General features: G+C 47.0%; 1 protein-coding gene across 5 annotated transcripts in view; it reads right to left on the bottom strand.

Annotated features, from left to right (window-relative positions):
• LOC110506377 (zinc finger protein 536) overlaps window positions 1-18143 on the bottom strand; it is a 205609-nt gene that overhangs the window by 112930 nt on the left and 74536 nt on the right. For 3 of the 5 annotated variants that reach the window (XM_036963203.1, XM_036963204.1, XM_036963205.1), the window contains one exon: window positions 1876-4124. In XM_036963203.1, the coding sequence (XP_036819098.1) occupies window positions 1876-4123 (2248 nt within the window). In that variant the 5' untranslated portion in view covers window position 4124. Of the gene's footprint in view, window positions 1-1875; window positions 4125-6830; window positions 7148-18143 lie in introns of those variants that run through there. The other 2 variants (XM_036963206.1, XM_036963207.1) reach the window with 2 other exon arrangements.

Raw genomic sequence — 18143 nt, 5'->3', positions numbered from 1 at the left:
ACCCCCCCCCCCCCCCAAAAAAAAAGCAGGTGGGGGGCCCTCAAGGTCAACCTTAAGGCCCGTTAGATCCAGCAGGAGGGAGCTGGCATGATGCCCGCATCCCCCTGTACGTTGGAGAAACACAGGGGTGTAAGCTGGCTATCACACTCCATCACAGCACTCAGAGAGGGACAGAGGAGGAGGCAGGGCATGAGAGCACTGATAGACGAGGTAGGTCTACAGTGAGAGAGAGAGAGATACAGTGAGAGAGAGAGAGAGAGAGAGAGAGAGAGTCTGTGCATGTGTGATATTCAACTTAGTTTTTTTTGTGACATGAATACCCAAAATATTTCAGTTGATGTAGGTTTTATTGTAAATAGAATTTCAATTGGCAAAATTTGTAAGAACATGATCTTTTCAGAGATTTTTCAAGTTTTTGAAGATGGGGAAGTTCTTCACATCACACATATGTAAATACTTCTAAAGTTAACTAAATGCCATGAGCTACATTTCTCTGATTTACTTGAGAACCCGAAGAAAATAAATACAACTTCCTGCATTAAAATTCAGAAGATAATTACTTCCGCACCATATACCACCCCCCCCCGCCCCCCCTCCGTTGAAAAGTGTTGTGTTTAATAGTCTCTATAAAGAAAATACGTTTTTATCTCACTCTCGTTTTCATTAATTCCTAATTGGGGTGGGGGGGGGTTGTCTGTTATTATTTCTTAGATTAAAATAAACATAGCCCATTCCATGTTCAAACCCATCACACTACATTGGGATGATAAGGACTCTCTGCTACTGTGAATAAATAAACAATTTTGTCTGTACTCTTGGAATTAAGTTACTTCGAGCCTTAAGCATAAGCCACTTTTTTTCAAACGGCTTAAAAGCACATTTCACTCCGCAAATGAAGTCAAAAAAATGACCTGCTTTATATGTATATCTTTAATTAGTGTCTTGTTTAGCTTAAACCAACTGATTATCGCATAGTCATGGCCTAATTAACGGGTGCGCCGCTTAGCTTGTGGTGTTCCACCCGGAGGAATGAGAAAGTTACCTTTAAAACTTCTCTAATCATTAGGAACAGCCTCTCTTAATCCTGCTAAACGTACACTTTATCTGCCTTTTCTTATTTGGCTACGGTGGAATCGCATTCCCTCCCACGTTTAAAGAGATGTTTTAATCACTCATAATACGTTTGGCCCGTTCTCGTAGTCTTGACTGATGTTACACGGGGACACATACTAGTACACTGTGTCTCAACGTCTCAGATGTATTTATAAAGCCCTTCTTGCGTCTGTGTTCTATGTGCCAGTGTGAATGACACAAGTCACAACGCCGTCATGGGAGTTGAGCGTCTTCGTACGGCTGTTTTGTGTGAGTGCGTGACTCAAAGTGTGTCTGTGTGTTCATGTGTGTGTGTGTGTTTAGACAGGCCTCCCCTCTCGAGGAAAAACAGTGTGCAGAAAGTATCCTATAGAAAGAAGCAGGCTGTGTGAGTGTGTTTGACGGGTATTCGAACATGGGCGTTCAGTATCCCAGTTATGCACGGAATGTGAAGCTCGGATTTGTGGTGGGCTTTTTGAACAGGCAGTTTTGATCCGACCCCCCCCCTCCCCGACCCCTCCCTCTCTCTCCAGTCTAAGTGGACTCCTTAGGGTCCAGTGTTGTGTAGAAGGGATGTCAAAGCAAATGGCGTATGTTCGAGATCTCGTGCCAGCCATCAACCAACTCATCTTTGTGTAAGGACTTACCCACTTCGGACACAATGTCTCCCCCTTACGTGTCCTCCCCATATAAATAATGAAGAACACATTGGAATAAGTCCTGATCGTAAGGATAATGTGACTATGGGATTGATCGTTATTCAGGGTAATGTCTTAGTCGTACCTGAGGATGGGGAGGAAGGGTGTGGGCTGTCGTCCTGGACACTGCCGGTCTGGGAGTGGCCTCCTCCGGCTCCACTTTCCTCTGTCACGTTGGAGGATCCAGGGGTGGTGGACCTGCTGATGGACTGGGACTCTGGGTCGCTGGCCGAGCCACGCCGCTCATCCAGTCCTGTGGTGTTGTTCTGCTGCTGGATGGCTTCTTCTATGGGCCGCCGCTCCTTGTTGTGCACCCGAGAGTGGACCACCATCTGGTGATAGGTCCTGAAGACCCGGCCACAGTCAGGACACTCTGTGGGTTTCTCTTTCAGGCTAGTCAGGTGGTTGTACTCCAGGCCGTGGACCAGGCCCAGGCCATGGCCGCCATGATGGGGCATGAAGTCACGGTGGCTGTCGAAGCCCACGCCGTCGTCTTTCAGGGGTATCATGGCTCCACTGCCGGCCTTCGAGCCATGAAGAGCTTCGCTGTGCTGCTTCTGCTTGGAGCCATCGTTGGAGCACATCATAGGGTAGTCATGCTTCTCTTTAGTGAAGGCCATGCCGGCAGCATTGGTCATCTCCTCGTGGTGCTGCTCATGGTGCTGCTCCTTGGGCATAAAGGCACGGTCCATGGCCATGCCTCGTGCCATGATCTGCCAGGCCTGATAGCTATTCAGTGGGTCCATCTCTGCAACTTTGGCAGCCGCCTGGAGGCGTTCCATGCAGCTGGACTTCAGGGGCGGCACCAGGTTCAGGCAGCCCAGGAGAGAGCGCTTCTCCCCCTCGCCAAGGCCATGGCCCATCCCTGCCATTGGGCCCAGCAGCTTTCCCAGCATCTCCTTCTCTTTCATGGCAATGCCGGCTTTGGCCAGCATCTGGTGTTGCTCACTCAGACCCTGTTTGTCTGGGGATAGGAAGCCGCCCTGCAGGCAAGAGATGTAGCGTGAGTAGAGGTTAGCATGGGCCTCCTGGGCCATGCTGTTCATGGTGTTGACAGCGTTTATGTCCTCTGCTGGGGGCTTGCTCTTGATGGCCAGCTTATTGAGATGGACCTTCATGTGGTTCTTGAGAAACCAGGGCTCCTTGAAGCGACGACCACAGATCTGGCAGACGTGTTCAAATGAGTCCTTGTGCTTGCGCATGTGGCCCTTGAGGAACCAGGCTTGGCTGAAGACCTGGCCACACACCTCACATCGGAACTCATTGGCAGGCTTCTCAGCGCCGCCAGCTGCACCCTGTCCCGCAGCTGACTCGGCCGTGATATGGGCTTTTTCCACATGGCTGATCAGGTCCTCCTCCTGCGAGGCAGCAAACTCACACAAGGTGCACTTGTAGGGCTTGTGCAGGATGCGGATGTGACGATCCAGCTCCTCACGCTTCTTAAACTTGCCCTTGCAGAAGGTGCAGCGGAATCCAGTGGGTAGGTTTAGGGCCTGGTCATCTTGGGCACCGGCCGGCTTGGGGGAGGACGAGGGCTGGGAGAGGGAGTCTGGAGTTCCCAGGCTGGTGGGGGTGAGGAGGCCACAGGCAGAGCCAGGCTGTTGCTGCTGGGTCTGAGGGCCAAGGTGTGGCTGGTGCTGCAGGGGCTGGGCTGGCTGAAGGAGGCTGCTGCTCCTGATCTGCTTGTCCCTCAGGATGGCCCTCTCCTCCAGCTCATGTAGAAGACGGTTCTCCTCACGGACGCGGCCGCGTCCCTTCCCAAGGTTTCCCAGCTTGTGGGTGCGTAGGTGGATTTTGAGGTTGCCCTTCTGTGCTGCTCGATGGTCGCAGTAGGGGCACTTGAAAGGCTTCTCACCTGTATGTGTGCGCATGTGCAGCGACAAGATGCTGTTAAAGCGGAATCGCTTGCCGCACAACGGACACGGGTACTTCCTGTTCTTACGGGCATCGTCTTCAATGTCGTTCATCTGGGACATGATGCCCAGGTTCTGCCCATTGAGAAACTGCTGCAGGTCCACACGCCCATTTAGGTTGGCCAGGGCACTTGCATCTATGTCCCGGTTGAGCTGGTTGGCGAGCAGTGCCATCTGACTGCTGATTGGTTGACTGGCCAGGGCAGCGTGGCTCTTCTCATCCAATGGGGTGGCAGCTTTCTCCTCAGGGATCTGCTGTCGGCTCTGTAGGTCGGGAAAGGCGTGGCCCAGCTGGGCCGTCAGCTGGTGGAGCTTCTGACTGATAGGATATCGGCCATTTAGCACTGTGTTGCTCAGATGGTCTCTGTCAGCGTCCGATACTGCTGAAGGCACACCAAGGCACAAACTAGAGTCCTCCATCCTGTAAGAGAGAAGGATATCATGACGGTCAACCACAGTCAATAAACCTGATAAGCAATGCATTAAAAAAAAGAGCTATGACTCATCCAGAAATCTGAAAACCGGAAGAGAAGGAGAAGTACCAGAGTAAATTGTCAGTGCATGATGAATGGAAAGAGAGATGTAATTTAGCAGAGCGTCTTACGGAAGGAATTAGGGTTAAGTGTCTTGCTCACGGGCACAAAAACTGATTTTCACCTAGTCGCCTCGGGGAAGCTCTTAACCGCTATGCTACCTGCCGCCCATTGAAATGTCACATTCTTCTTTTGATTTTCAGTGCAGCTTTATGTTCTCACACTTGTGGTTGGAAGACTGTAACTCTCCGAACTTTCTCAAACCGCAACACAGTGTTGGATGCAATAATGACACGGTAAACACGGCGGGCGCTGCATAATTATGCTACTTGGGCCCATCCTATCAGGATTCCTCCAATTACACGCCTTAATGAAACGGAGCAATGCCATTGTCATGAAGCTGCCGCAATGCTACAATTATGATATTAACAATAGCACTTAAAACCAAGGGGTTACTTCAGTAAACACACGCTCTTATCTCCCTACTGCGACACTTGTCTAGGCATAATTCTCCATTAAAGAGGCACATTACATTTGATGTGAATCACTTTGCTCTTGCCTTCGTTTTCCCCTCCTCTCATGGCTTCCAATGAGGAGGAAAACAACAGTTGGTGTTATTGAATGGGTTCCCAATGTATCAGAGGCCCTCCCAGCCATTAAGAATGGTTTCAACGGCCCAGAGCATACACCGTCAAGCTGAAGGGAATACACAAGCAGAGTCTGTTTTTGTCTTCTTGCTTGCCCGGGTTGTTTGTGATTCCCTCCCCTCTCTTAAGAAGGATAATGGTGTGTTCTTCCCTTGTAACTGGCAGGGTCAAGCTTCCGACACAATAAAGTGAGTTCTGCCTTGGTCAACAAAACACTGTGTAATATCTCATTAAGCTGATTACTATGCTGCCTAGTAACAGTGGCAGCGTGCTATAACACATGATTATAATCATTATAAAAATTCCTTTCGGGGACTAAGCACTGGAATAACACGAGTTCACATTTAGTGGAGTGAGACCAGTTTTTTCCAGACTCCTGTGAAGTCAGGGGGGCGGCAGGGTAGCCTAGTGATTAGAGCGTTGGACTAGTAACCGGAAGGTTGCAAGTTCAAACCCCCGAGCTGACAAGGTCCAAATCTGTCGTTCTGCCCCTGAACAAGCAGTTAACCCACTGTTCCTAGGCCGTCATTGAAAATAAGAATTTGTTCTTAACTGACTTGCCAAGTTAAATAAAGGTAAAATAAAAAAAAGGGACACCCCCAACCTATAGACTCACGCACCTGCACACACTTCACAGGGCTCAAGGACAACTCACTTTCTCTCTCTCTCTCAGCTTCTAACTAGTGCTAACCCAGACACCCACCAACTGACAAGGCTAGACAGAACTGACAAGGCTAGACAAAAAAAAAAACGTAGCTTTGAATCAAACTGTCGTTACACACGTACAGTACACACACGACACAGAGGATGTGGGAGTGAAGCACAATGCTGACGCACGCCGGGAAGACTTATGAGGCCTGGCTGTTCCTCAGCCGACCGCTCCTCCAACACTGTTGGTTGTTGTTGACTCTTATCTCAAAAATATGAATAAGGTCTGTGGGCTGCTTATGAATACTTTCTTCTTCTCTACAACGTGACTGCAATCATTGTCTAGTAATAAAGGTGAAGGCCATCAAATGAACCCTTGAAGGATATAATGGCTATATTATGTCGACTGTGTGATGACTGGGCATGCCTCATGTATGTAGCGCCTACTTACATTGACGAGGTCACGCACGACTGTATGAGCTTATTATCATGTGACTGAGACACGAATATACTATCCCGCACTATTGCAAATAGCATTCAGAAAATGTCTACGCGACACTGTAATGATATTACATTGATATGAGTATATTTTCAAAATACAACGTTGGGAGAATGCACAGGTAGATAAAAACCATTTCCTGGACAACTTTCTCATCCTGATCTCTTAGGAAGGATTGTCCATTGCCAGACAAAATGAAGTGACTCTTAACACCCACAATCCTTTGCAAACTCTGCCAATATCAGAGAAAGTGCCCTGCATGCACGCTGCCTTTTGCCATAGAAATATATGATTCAAACAAGACTGATGAGCTGTTGCTCATTTATAGAGATAGCAGCTTGCCCTTTTCTTCAATTTGATTTCCGGCTTTATCTTTAACATATAACAAAGGCAGATAGACAATGGAATAATGTGAAATGAACTGACAAATCCAGTTTGTTTTTTGAACGTATCCTTGCTGACGAGCGTATGCAAATGAACTGCATTAATATGCTTCCCTTGCTCCCAAGTCATTTTATATTTTTTTCCTGATTAAAAAGGGCATTTCTTATGTGACACCCCCCCATCCTATCAACACACATGCAAGCAAGCAAGCACACGCACGCACGCACGCACGCACGCACGCACGCACGCATTGCTTTTGACAATAATTCAATATCAGAGTGCCCTCTATGTGTAACAATGCAGGTAGCAATGCTCTTAGAACAACAACACAATGAGTGTTCAGTGTAATCACGACAGTCTTATTTCATCCATATGGAATTGCGCTTCCGAAAAAGCAAACGCTTTGATGTACTCACATAGAGCAAGTAGTGCCCGTTGTTACAGGGTAAGTACCAGTAATCCAACGTGTCCTTCTCTTGTGCACAGGTGTGCAATTCAAGTCTGTGTGGTTCGCATTATAAACTCACAGGGTGACAAGTCGTAACTTCTCACCGTCATAGACAGCATTTACAAGTAGCTCCTGAGTAACTGTGCGCCTGTATGCTTGACCTTGACCTCTCAGCCATCCAAACAGCACACTGTAGCAATGTCTACGCTGGCTCTAACCCGAAACAGATCTGACGTTTGTCTGGTGTCTACAACAATGCTCTTTCATTAACGATAAGGCTCAAATGACGCCTGCAAAGCCACCAGACTTCCTTTTGCACTCTCTCACAGAGGTGCAGTGGTGCTCTTCTTTACAGTTTGTGGTTAATATTCACCGTTTTTAGTAAAGCGGCACATAACCAGATTTCTCTTCTTCTTTTTTTCCCAGGGGGCAAATTGCTCTGCAACCTACAGCTTAATTACGGACGGTATCTTTAACACAATGGAAGTGTATTTCTGTCTGAATATATTTGGGCTCAGTACCGTGTCATTATCTAAGCAACGAGCATGTGCTCTGATCCTATAAAGTGCATGCACAAGTTGAAGGAATTAGGAAAACACTTGGTCAGGTTGAGTATTCTCAGATGATGTATACACTGGATTCCACAGACATTTGCATATTCTAAGGCTAAAACACAAACATGCTCTTGTGAAGGTTTCGGATTTGATAAAAGACCGTTTGGAAGTATTGCTTGATGTGATATTGATGGGTCAACTGAATGCAGGCCAAATAAAACCTTTTGGACATTTTAAAGCTATAATCCTTAATTGCTACAACCATATTTGGACTTATAAATGAATTATATATACCAATTGATTATTTAATCATATAACTTATAAATGTCTCAGGAGCTTAGTTCAACTGTTGCACATCATCAGAACCCAAAAGATACTTTTTTTTTTAACTTGAATGTTAGTAAACAATATAATGCAAAAACATTTTTTAAAAATGTATAGCCTCAAAACATGTTTAAAACTATCACTGTGACATAATGGATGTTCAGTCCTTGCATCCATAGCTCTGTCTATGATTTTGAAAGTGGTTACACTTCTCCAGGCCCATCCGTCAGCCTTTAAAAAAAAAAAAAACAGAGGTAGGTTGGCCACTTAGTTATTGTTTTAACTGCAGATTCTAGGTTTATAAGAAGACATTTGAATGGAAAAGCCATGAGTAAGACATTACTTGGTTATTTTGGAATGTATTGACAAGAATCCATGAACTAATTACAACGAAATACCTCATTAAGTTATAATGAAGGTCATTGCTTTTAATAAATCCATCATTATTCACAAAGTAACAAAATTCCATCGTATTCGCACCAAATCATCAACGCATTTAGAGGGGGGGAAAACAATCTGATGGAAAATTAGTGTGTTTGCCATACGTTACATACTCTGAGGAAAGAGTATTTAAAAAAAAATGTATATATTGAAGGAAAGCAGATACCAACACAAGTAGAGATAGCTGGGATCATTTTAAGCATGGCAGTAAATTGAAGCTAATATGAATATTTCCTCATGCTTGTTTAGTCTATTGCAGGTGGTCTTCGGAACGCTTCTAATTAACCCAATAAAAAAAGGAGAGTTGTTTTTCTTCCTCTCCATGCTCTTTGACTGAACTGGATTATTACATTCTGTAATGAGGCGAAAACAGAAAGGTTTCCCAGCACAACAAGTGAAATAAAGTCGAATAAACCCAGTCCGTTCCTTCCAACGTCATACCCTAAGACCCCACACAACAACTACGATAACTTATGAGTTTAAGAACCAAGATTCTAGTTTCATAACATAGTACCAATGAAGTAAACCAACACATCAAAACAACAATTCTATACAAGAACGCTATACAACGGTGACAAATATGAATCGACCTAGCTGGGCCTTTCCTTTCTGCTCTGTAGTCCCACACAATATGTCATTGAGGTCTCTTAAGAGGACTTGTCAACAGGTAGTTCGGCTTTCAGCTCATCTCCACAGATCACTATGAGGCCCCCTCCGCTGAAAGAAAAAAAAATAGAAAGAAAAGAGAGAAAGAAAAATGCCTGTCTTTTTATCCCCTGCGTCTGACAGGCTTTCGGGATGCCAAGGAGGAAGACCAACAGCAGACAAGTGAATTCCCACAGTTCATTGTCCTGGTCAGCCGCATCATCATCCGGAGCCGGCCAAAAGCTCAAAGCTTCCTTTTATGCTAACCATTCTTGGTATTATTCTGATGACCAGCAGATGTGTGTGTGCCTTTTTCATGTGCATATCTTGCAATAGTGGTCACAGCAGTGTGGAAAGACTCCTGCCAGTAGATTTTACGCATTGTGATGAGTGGGGGATTAATTGTCTCGAACATTTGTTAACCAGACCGTGTTTCACAATAAGAAGGGAGATGGATGAGATAGACGACAGAGGACAAACTAGCGCACAAAAAGTGATGAAAAGTAAATGATTTTAGATCATGGGGAAGAATTTCCAACATATAAATGATTGTCTGTATTCTGTCCTGTGCAATTCCTCCCCTCCTACCCCTCCCCCTCCTAACCCTCTGTCATGGGGGGGGGGGGGGGGCATGTCCTACAGTAGTCACGGTCGAATCGCTGATCACGCATGGTTACCCTACAGCAGAGAAAGGCCAGCGAACAATGACCACAGTGTAGCTGTCCATGTAGGGTCGATCATGGCTTACATCATTCCCCTGGGCTGCATTTCTGCATTTGAATACTACTCACTGGAAAATGAATGCAATGACACATCGCTGGTAAGGCATGGCCAACACTGTTTCTTAAAGGCAGACAGGGAGGGAGAACAGCGCGCACATGCTAACAGTACAATCAACCCAGCGATTGTTTTCACTCTACAGTGGGAAATGAGAAAGGGAGCCTGGTAGTGCTGAGTGAGTCACCCATCATCACACTTTCACAGGCATTAGAGCGGCTTTAATGTTGGCAAAATAAAACCATATCTGCCTAGCGCCGGTTGACAAAGTCAACCAGGCCACGTTTTCTTCCCTTTCAGGTCATTTTTTTTTCTTTTTTTCTTCTAAACTCTAAATGTCAATATCACCTGAAATAAGTGAATATCAGAAATAATTGCTGTTTTCTCCTCCTCGTGCTGGTTCTGTTCTTAGGAAGTTTTGCATAATGGCTGAACAGGGGCTGTTGTTGTGACAGGTGCTGAAATCAAACCGGGAGGCGACGGAGACAAGGTTCAATTTAGTTTGTGAATCCTTTAATTGTTGCATAGCTAATTAAAAAAAAAAAGATCCCTTACACTCCTGACTATTTACCGTCGCTTGTATGCATACATGGGGATGCGAATTGTGCCTTGAAGCCAAGTCAGGCAGCCTTTGTAAAGGGAAGGGAGGAGAGGGGGGTTGGGTGCTACTTCAACGTACTTACCATCTCCTCACAACTGTAGTTTGGCATTTTCACCAAACAAATGTATGGATAATTAGAGATACTCATTATGGAAAGCAAGTCAAGTAATTATTGTACATCACGACGCTGTTAATTGAACGATTCTTCAATATCTTTGAAAATATCTATTTTTCTCTCCTCTTTTTTCCCTCTGTGAGAAGATAAGGGGAGACCAGTAAACAGGTAGGGGAGCCATATGCTCTTGAGTGAAAAAGCACTTCTGTCAAGGCAAATGGGCTTTTTAAATATTGAACCACTGCATGTCTTTTTAATATGACAATGCTAAATCTCCTTTATTCCATCACTTTGATGAACTATCTCAAGCTAATCTGGAGAGACTTCATGTGAAGGAAATGTTCAATTCTTGCAGGCACTCTGTCAAGGCAGGCCGTTACGCAACTGTACTCGGTATGTCCATAGAGCAGTTTTTTAAAAGCAGCACACATCCTGTTTAAGAAAGCAACTAATCTTATCAAAGCCATCAGGAAGTGAGACTTGACTGCAAATGCTCTCGATTCTTTGCATACGTTACAATATCTGTATTTTCTTTGCCGCTATTGTTTGCAGCTGTGAGTAGCTCTGAGAATAATTCATAATTTTCTCTCTCCCTCTCGTGTGACCCAAAGTCACGTCTTAATGTGGCTTAATAAGAAAGGGGGAAAAAAAGACAAGAGAGGAAGAGAGGGAGATTCAGAGAGCAGGGCACATTATCGGCATTAAGAGTAAAGTGTATTTATTATGGACTAATTGTGGCAGAGGAAGTGCGTTAGGAGGGTGTGCTCTCAGGAGGGAGGGTGGGGAGCCTTCGGGACATCAGGGAACGTGTATTTATCTCACTTCATCTGAAACAGTGGGGCTACTCTTCTTAGAATCAGAGAAAAAGTGAGAGAGGAAGGGAGGGAGAGGGAAAGAGAGGAAGAAAGGGGAAGAGAGAGCGAGTGTAACCATTTTGCGGGCCAGACAGAAGGGTTTGCCTACATGCCAACGCTTCACTAAGACGAGACTCTGATTAGGAGAATAAGGCAAAGTTGGTCAAACTTCAAAACAGGCCTCTCTCTGAACTCCACCACAAAAACCTCTCATCCTGTTCTCCTCTGTGAAACACCCAACCCAGAGCAGCAGCTTCCTTTTGGTGAGGTTGCTAAAGATAATAGCTAATTACTGCAAATAACATTTAGGAGACATATTTCTACAGAAAATCTGAGAGGTAAAGTATACATTACAAAAACTGTTTTATGTTTCATTCTACTGAGGTAAATAAGAGATGTGTGTATTGAAGGGCCAGTTTGGCCCAGGAACGGATGACTTATGTCTCTCCACACTCCTCTCTCTCTCTGACCTGTCTGCATTTACACAACTTCTCCCTGCGTGTGAATTTGTGTGTGTGTGCCTGTGTGAGTGCACATGTGCGTGCGTGTGTGTGCATATGTGTGTGTGTGTTCATAAATGTTGATAATGTTGAATGAAAAATGACCTCTCTGTATAGTGCATTCAATGCTTCCCTCCCTGGAGATGTCTTGCTCTTGAAGCAACACAAGGCCTCTTCTTTATTTGTCCCGGTGTAGTGCCGTGTGGCTGGTGATCAGTGACATTACTCACATTCTCTGTTTTCCTGAACCCTCGTCATCGCTAACACCCACCACCATGATGCTAATATGTTGTTTATGTTACCATGGCTGCAGACTGTACATATTCTATTCAGGAGGCATCGCTGCATGATCGATGCATCACGGGTCATTAACCTCTCTATTTCCTCCCCACTAGTGGTGACCGCGTAGCAGCTGTGAACTCTTAAGGGTACACCGTGCATTTCAACACACTCAAAAGACATTTCCAGATGTACAAATCAAAATGATCTTGCAGCCATATGAAAGGGCATCCATGTTTTGGTCAAATGATGAGCCTAGGATGTATTTTTAGTGAATAAACCTTTAAGGATGGCACTGTGACACATGGCTTAGCCTAGACAGTCACCAGCAGCATGGGGGCACCTGCCATGTTTAGCCTGCCTGCCGCACCCCACCCCACCACCCCTCCCTGTACCCTCAGCCTTTCGATAATGCGGGATATTAAATCGCCCATGTCCTACAGCTGTGATCTGTTGTCGGGGGCCGGTGACAGCAGGGCTCACAACACGGACGGCGTTGTGCTATCACCGCTGAACTGTCTGTCTGAGCCACTTGAAGGACCTCTGGAGAGGCTGCATCATCTTCATGCTCTGAAACGAGCCCCCTTCCCCTCCACTCAGCCCCTCACCCCTCACCCCCATACACATATCCCTTCCCCTCTGCCCTCCACCATCTCAGGGCCCCGACTCTTATTTATGTTACCCACCTCCTCTACATCCCTCCATCCTCTCCAGTCCTCCCTCTCTCCCTCCTCTATATCCCTCCTTCCTACCCTCCGTCCTCTCCCGTTCTCCCTCTCTCCCTCCTCTACATCCCTCCATCCTACCCTCCGTCCTCTCCCGTTCTCCCTCTCTCCCTCCTCTACATCCCTCCTTTTTACCCTCCGTCCTCTCCCGTTCTCCCTCTCTCCCTCCTCTACATCCCTCCTTCCTACCCTCCGTCCTCTCCCGTTCTCCCTCTCTCCCTCCTCTACATCCCTCCATCCTACCCTCCATCCTCTCCCGTTCTCCCTCTCTCCCTCCTCTACATCCCTCCTTCCTACCCTCCATCCTCTCCCGTTCTCCCTCTCTCCCTCCTCTACATCCCTCCTTCCTACCCTCCATCCTCTCCCGTTCTCCCTCCCTCTCCATAGTTTTTCCCTCCTGCATCTGATTAAGTTAACAATGTGCCGTTATTTGCTTGCTGATTTTGCCGGTCCCTCTCCTCAATTCTCTCACAAACACAGGGGCTGGATCACAGTAATGTGATAGCACAGCAGCCAGCCAACGCAATCTCCTGCAAAACCAGGTGTGTGCAATCCACTTCCCTCTTAATTCCTGCCCCCATCCATTTTTTCTCTCCGTTCTCACCCCCCCCCCCCCCCCCCCCCCATCCCTGTAGTGTTTATAAGGTTGTATTACAATCAAATCTGGAGCAAGAAAGCCTGTCTATTTTTATTAATTATAGACCGGCGCTGATGTGAATGTATTCCGAAAGCATCTTCAAAATAGGTCGGCATACAGTTTTCTATTCTTATCCCATTTAAATGTCAACATGGTGCAAAGCCCTACAAATTAGTTCAGGCAGACTTCAACCCCCATTTAACATTTGAAGCTCTGTTCTGTAAGCTCAATGTGTGATTTAACGCAGTTTACACATATAAGGAGCTAGTGGTTTGTCTTTCAAACTTCTCATTTCAATACAGATTTTACTGCCAACCTGCCGGAGAAAATGCTGGTGGGGGGGAAAGGAAAGGATTATATAAAGCAACAGAAACAATGCATTAGCTTTCGTGAATAATAGATTCTCCGTCGGTCCGTGCGAGATCTACGTTTTTAAGCGTCTCCGCATAAATCCTCAGCTGAGATGAACACATCACAATTGGAGGGGGGGGGGGGGGGGGGGGGGGGGTGATTTCTTGAACATCTACCCAAAGATGTCGCTAGTGAAAAACAACTATATAAAACACCCCTGTTTATATGCAGGCCGGACACAGTCCCCATAGAGTTACAGGAAACAATGCAACGGAGATCTGTTGTTCAGGTTACTGGTTGTTGAGCATACCAAACAGAGTTCAGACATCTAATACACTGGACCTATTGATACAACCTACACGAGGAAACACGTACCACCATGAACGTCTCCGCAAACAAAACAATCCCATTCTTCTCCGAAACGCAATCTGAGATGGACATGTCGCATGGAACGCTATAGAAAATCAAAATTTGATTTGGATCGTGACGGGGATAAGAAAATACCATAGAATGCGCACAACAGCGGCTACTACCAATGAGGTCCACTGGCCAGACATGGCCTTCATTGACTCAGCCTCGCCATGGCAGACAGGGTAAAAGGCAGATGAATCGCCTCATACCCTGGGGAAGTGTCTCACATGTCAAGCTGTTTCACACCACTGAAATATGGGCTCAACTACAGGCCTGTGGGCCACCCTAAGTCCAGTCAGCCCTGAAGGAGGCCTTGCTTTGTGGGGTAAGAATCAAGGATGTGCCCCATACGCTTCATTGCACTTCTGGCCATATCTAAGGCATGACTGCATCAACGCCCAGCACAACCAGTTTATTCAGGCGATATGGACCAAGGTCCTCAAGCCCAGTCACAGTTTTTTAGTGCCACAACCTCAATCTAGTCCATTCTGTGTCTTTTGACCAATAGCATCCAATGTCCCCAGCTCGCACTTGCCTCAGATAATCTCAAAACCTGCCATTATAAGTCACCAACTCAGATATAGCTACTTTACATAGGACAAATTTCCTTGGAGACTGTTCCGTGCTTGGGGCTACTGTTTCTCCACCTCATACTAGTGTCGTGGCACGGCCCTTTAAATGTCCTAATGGTTCCTTTCTCTGTGGTTTGTTTCTCTCCCTACAGCTCAAAGCAAAGTGTTATATGGGTGTGCCTAACACGAGCGAGCTGAAATGTCAAACGCGTTCTATATCTTTTTATGCACAGAGCGGCCCTAAGGGGTTTAATTGACTGTGGCATAAAGTGAGTTTGAGGCCGACGAAAGAGCAACGTGAAGATGTTTCATCAACAGACAAACAATGAGCCCAATGGCTCCCATCGAATTGGCAGGAGGTGAAGATTCCCCAAAGTTAAAACACATTTGTCCACAGAGTAAGTCAACTTTCTATGGTATCCATTCAAAATGGGGGGAAAAAGGGTTTAGCTTCCAAGTGTGTGAGAGTGAGTGTGTCAGCGTAGTGTGTGAGAGTGAGTGTGTCAGCGTAGTGTGTGAGAGTGAGTGTGTCAGCGTAGTGTGTGAGAGTGAGTGTGTCAGCGTAGTGTGTGAGAGTGAGTGTGTCAGCGTAGTGTGTGAGAGTGAGTGTGTCAGCGTAGTGTGTGAGAGTGAGTATGTCAGCGTAGTGTGTGAGAGTGAGTGTGTCAGCGTAGTGTGTGAGAGTGAGTATGTCAGCGTAGTGTGTGAGAGTGAGTGTGTCAGCGTAGTGTGTGAGAGTGAGTGTGTCAGCGTAGTGTGTGAGAGTGAGTATGTCAGCGTAGTGTGTGAGAGTGAGTATGTCAGCGTAGTGTGTGAGAGTGAGTGTGTCAGCGTAGTGTGTGAGAGTGAGTATGTCAGCGTAGTGTGTGAGAGTGAGTGTGTCAGCGTAGTGTGTGAGAGTGAGTGTGTCAGCGTAGTGTGTGAGAGTGAGTATGTCAGCGTAGTGTGTGAGAGTGAGTATGTCAGCGTAGTGTGTGAGAGTGAGTGTGTCAGCGTAGTGTGTGAGAGTGAGTATGTCAGCGTAGTGTGTGAGAGTGAGTGTGTCAGCGTAGTGTGTGAGAGTGAGTATGTCAGCGTAGTGTGTGAGAGTGAGTGTGTCAGCGTAGTGTGTGAGAGTGAGTGTGTCAGCGTAGTGTGTGAGAGTGAGTATGTCAGCGTAGTGTGTGAGAGTGAGTATGTCAGCGTAGTGTGTGAGAGTGAGTGTGTCAGCGTAGTGTGTGAGAGTGAGTATGTCAGCGTAGTGTGTGAGAGTGAGTGTGTCAGCGTAGTGTGTGAGAGTGAGTGTGTCAGCGTAGTGTGTGAGAGTGAGTATGTCAGCGTAGTGTGTGAGAGTGAGTATGTCAGCGTAGTGTGTGAGAGTGAGTGTGTCAGCGTAGTGTGTGAGAGTGAGTATGTCAGCGTAGTGTGTGAGAGTGAGTGTGTCAGCGTAGTGTGTGAGAGTGAGTATGTCAGCGTAGTGTGTGAGAGTGAGTGTGTCAGCGTAGTGTGTGAGAGTGTGTATGTCAGCGTAGTGTGTGAGAGTGAGTGTGTCAGCGTAGTGTGTGAGAGTGAGTGTGTCAGCGTAGTGTGTGAGAGTGAGTGTGTCAGCGTAGTGTGTGAGAGTGAGTGTGTCAGCGTAGTGTGTGAGAGTGAGTGTGTCAGCGTAGTGTGTGAGAGTGAGTGTGTCAGCGTAGTGTGTGAGAGTGAGTATGTCAGCGTAGTGTGTGAGAGTGAGTGTGTCAGCGTAGTGTGTGAGAGTGAGTATGTCAGCGTAGTGTGTGAGAGTGAGTGTGTCAGCGTAGTGTGTGAGAGTGAGTGTGTCAGCGTAGTGTGTGAGAGTGAGTGTGTCAGCGTAGTGTGTGAGAGTGAGTATGCCAGCGTAGTGTGTGAGAGTGAGTGTGTCAGCGTAGTGTGTGAGAGTGAGTATGTCAGCGTAGTGTGTGAGAGTGAGTGTGTCAGCGTAGTGTGTGAGAGTGAGTGTGTCAGCGTAGTGTGTGAGAGTGAGTGTGTCAGCGTAGTGTGTGAGAGTGAGTGCGTCAGCGTAGTGTGTGAGAGTGAGTGTGTCAGCGTAGTGTGTGAGAGTGAGTGTGTCAGCGTAGTGTGTGAGAGTGAGTGTGTCAGCGTAGTGTGTGAGCGTGAGTGTGTCAGCGTAGTGTGTGAGAGTGAGTGTGTCAGCGTAGTGTGTGAGAGTGAGTGTGTCAGCGTAGTGTGTGAGAGTGAGTGTGTCAGCATAGTGTGTGAGAGTGAGTATGTCAGCGTAGTGTGTGAGAGTGAGTGTGTCAGCGTAGTGTGTGAGAGTGAGTGTGTCAGCGTAGTGTGTGAGAGTGAGTGTGTCAGCGTAGTGTGTGAGAGTGAGTGTGTCAGCGTAGTGTGTGAGAGTGAGTGTGTCAGCGTAGTGTGTGAGAGTGAGTGTGTCAGCGTAGTGTGTGAGAGTGAGTATGTCAGCGTAGTGTGTGAGAGTGAGTGTGTCAGCGTAGTGTGTGAGAGTGAGTGTGTCAGCGTAGTGTGTGAGAGTGAGTATGTCAGCGTAGTGTGTGAGAGTGAGTGTGTCAGCGTAGTGTGTGAGAGTGAGTGTGTCAGCGTAGTGTGTGAGAGTGAGTGCGTCAGCGTAGTGTGTGAGAGTGAGTGTGTCAGCGTAGTGTGTGAGAGTGAGTGTGTCAGCGTAGTGTGTGGGCGTGTCAGTGTCAGCCAGTAACAGAGAGCATATGTCACTTAGTTGAGCACTGTCTCAATGTATACGTTTATGCCACTTGTTAGTTCAGACCTGCTTCGACTACGAGGACGGTCTCCACGCCGTGCTCCCCGTGCTCTCTGTTCAGTGTCTGTCTACACCAAGCAGTACAGTAGGATCCCTCCTGTTCTCCGTGCGTCAGCTGCACCTCTTCCTCGATGCGCACGATAGCCCGACTCGCCGAGCCAAACGCGCGGCGTTGTTCTACGACTTCAAATATTCATCAAACAGAAAGAAAAGAGAGATTCCTCCTATCCCGTGGTAGTAATTTACCAATTATTTGGAGTACCTGCTGACAGGTACGTGTCACAGTCTGCTACATTCGCCCCCCCGTCCCCCCCCCCGTCCCCCCCGTCCCGCTCCTACCTGCCGCCCTGCCTTTCCCCTGCTGCGGAGAGAGCCGCGCCGCTTCAGGCACACGGCGAGACGAGACGAAGAGGAGGAGGAGGAGAGTTTGACTGCAGCTCTGATGCTTTGATTTGGGAAACGGCTAAGAGCGACGGAGCGTCGAAACTTGGCTTGCTCCAAAACACGCAGCCCGAGTCACTCTCGGGGCGGTTCAACTACTTTCCAAAGGAGTCCGGGCTGACAAGGCCTCTCTTTCCGAAACTCAACCAGCGAAACAACGATACAAACACGACGAATACAAAACACACAATAAATGGCTCATTAAAGAGAGCAGACGACTACACAAACAAAGCAGCCTTCACTGGCTGTCAGCGGCGCTCTCTGTGATGAGGAGCACAGTGGAAGAGGAAACTCTCTGAAACAGTCGCAAACCACTG

Source organism: Oncorhynchus mykiss, chromosome 26 (genome assembly GCF_013265735.2).
Source record: "Oncorhynchus mykiss isolate Arlee chromosome 26, USDA_OmykA_1.1, whole genome shotgun sequence".
NCBI lineage: Eukaryota > Metazoa > Chordata > Actinopteri > Salmoniformes > Salmonidae > Oncorhynchus > Oncorhynchus mykiss.
The sequence above is the reverse complement of the archived record's forward strand: the minus strand, read 5'-3'. Positions and strand labels throughout refer to the sequence as shown.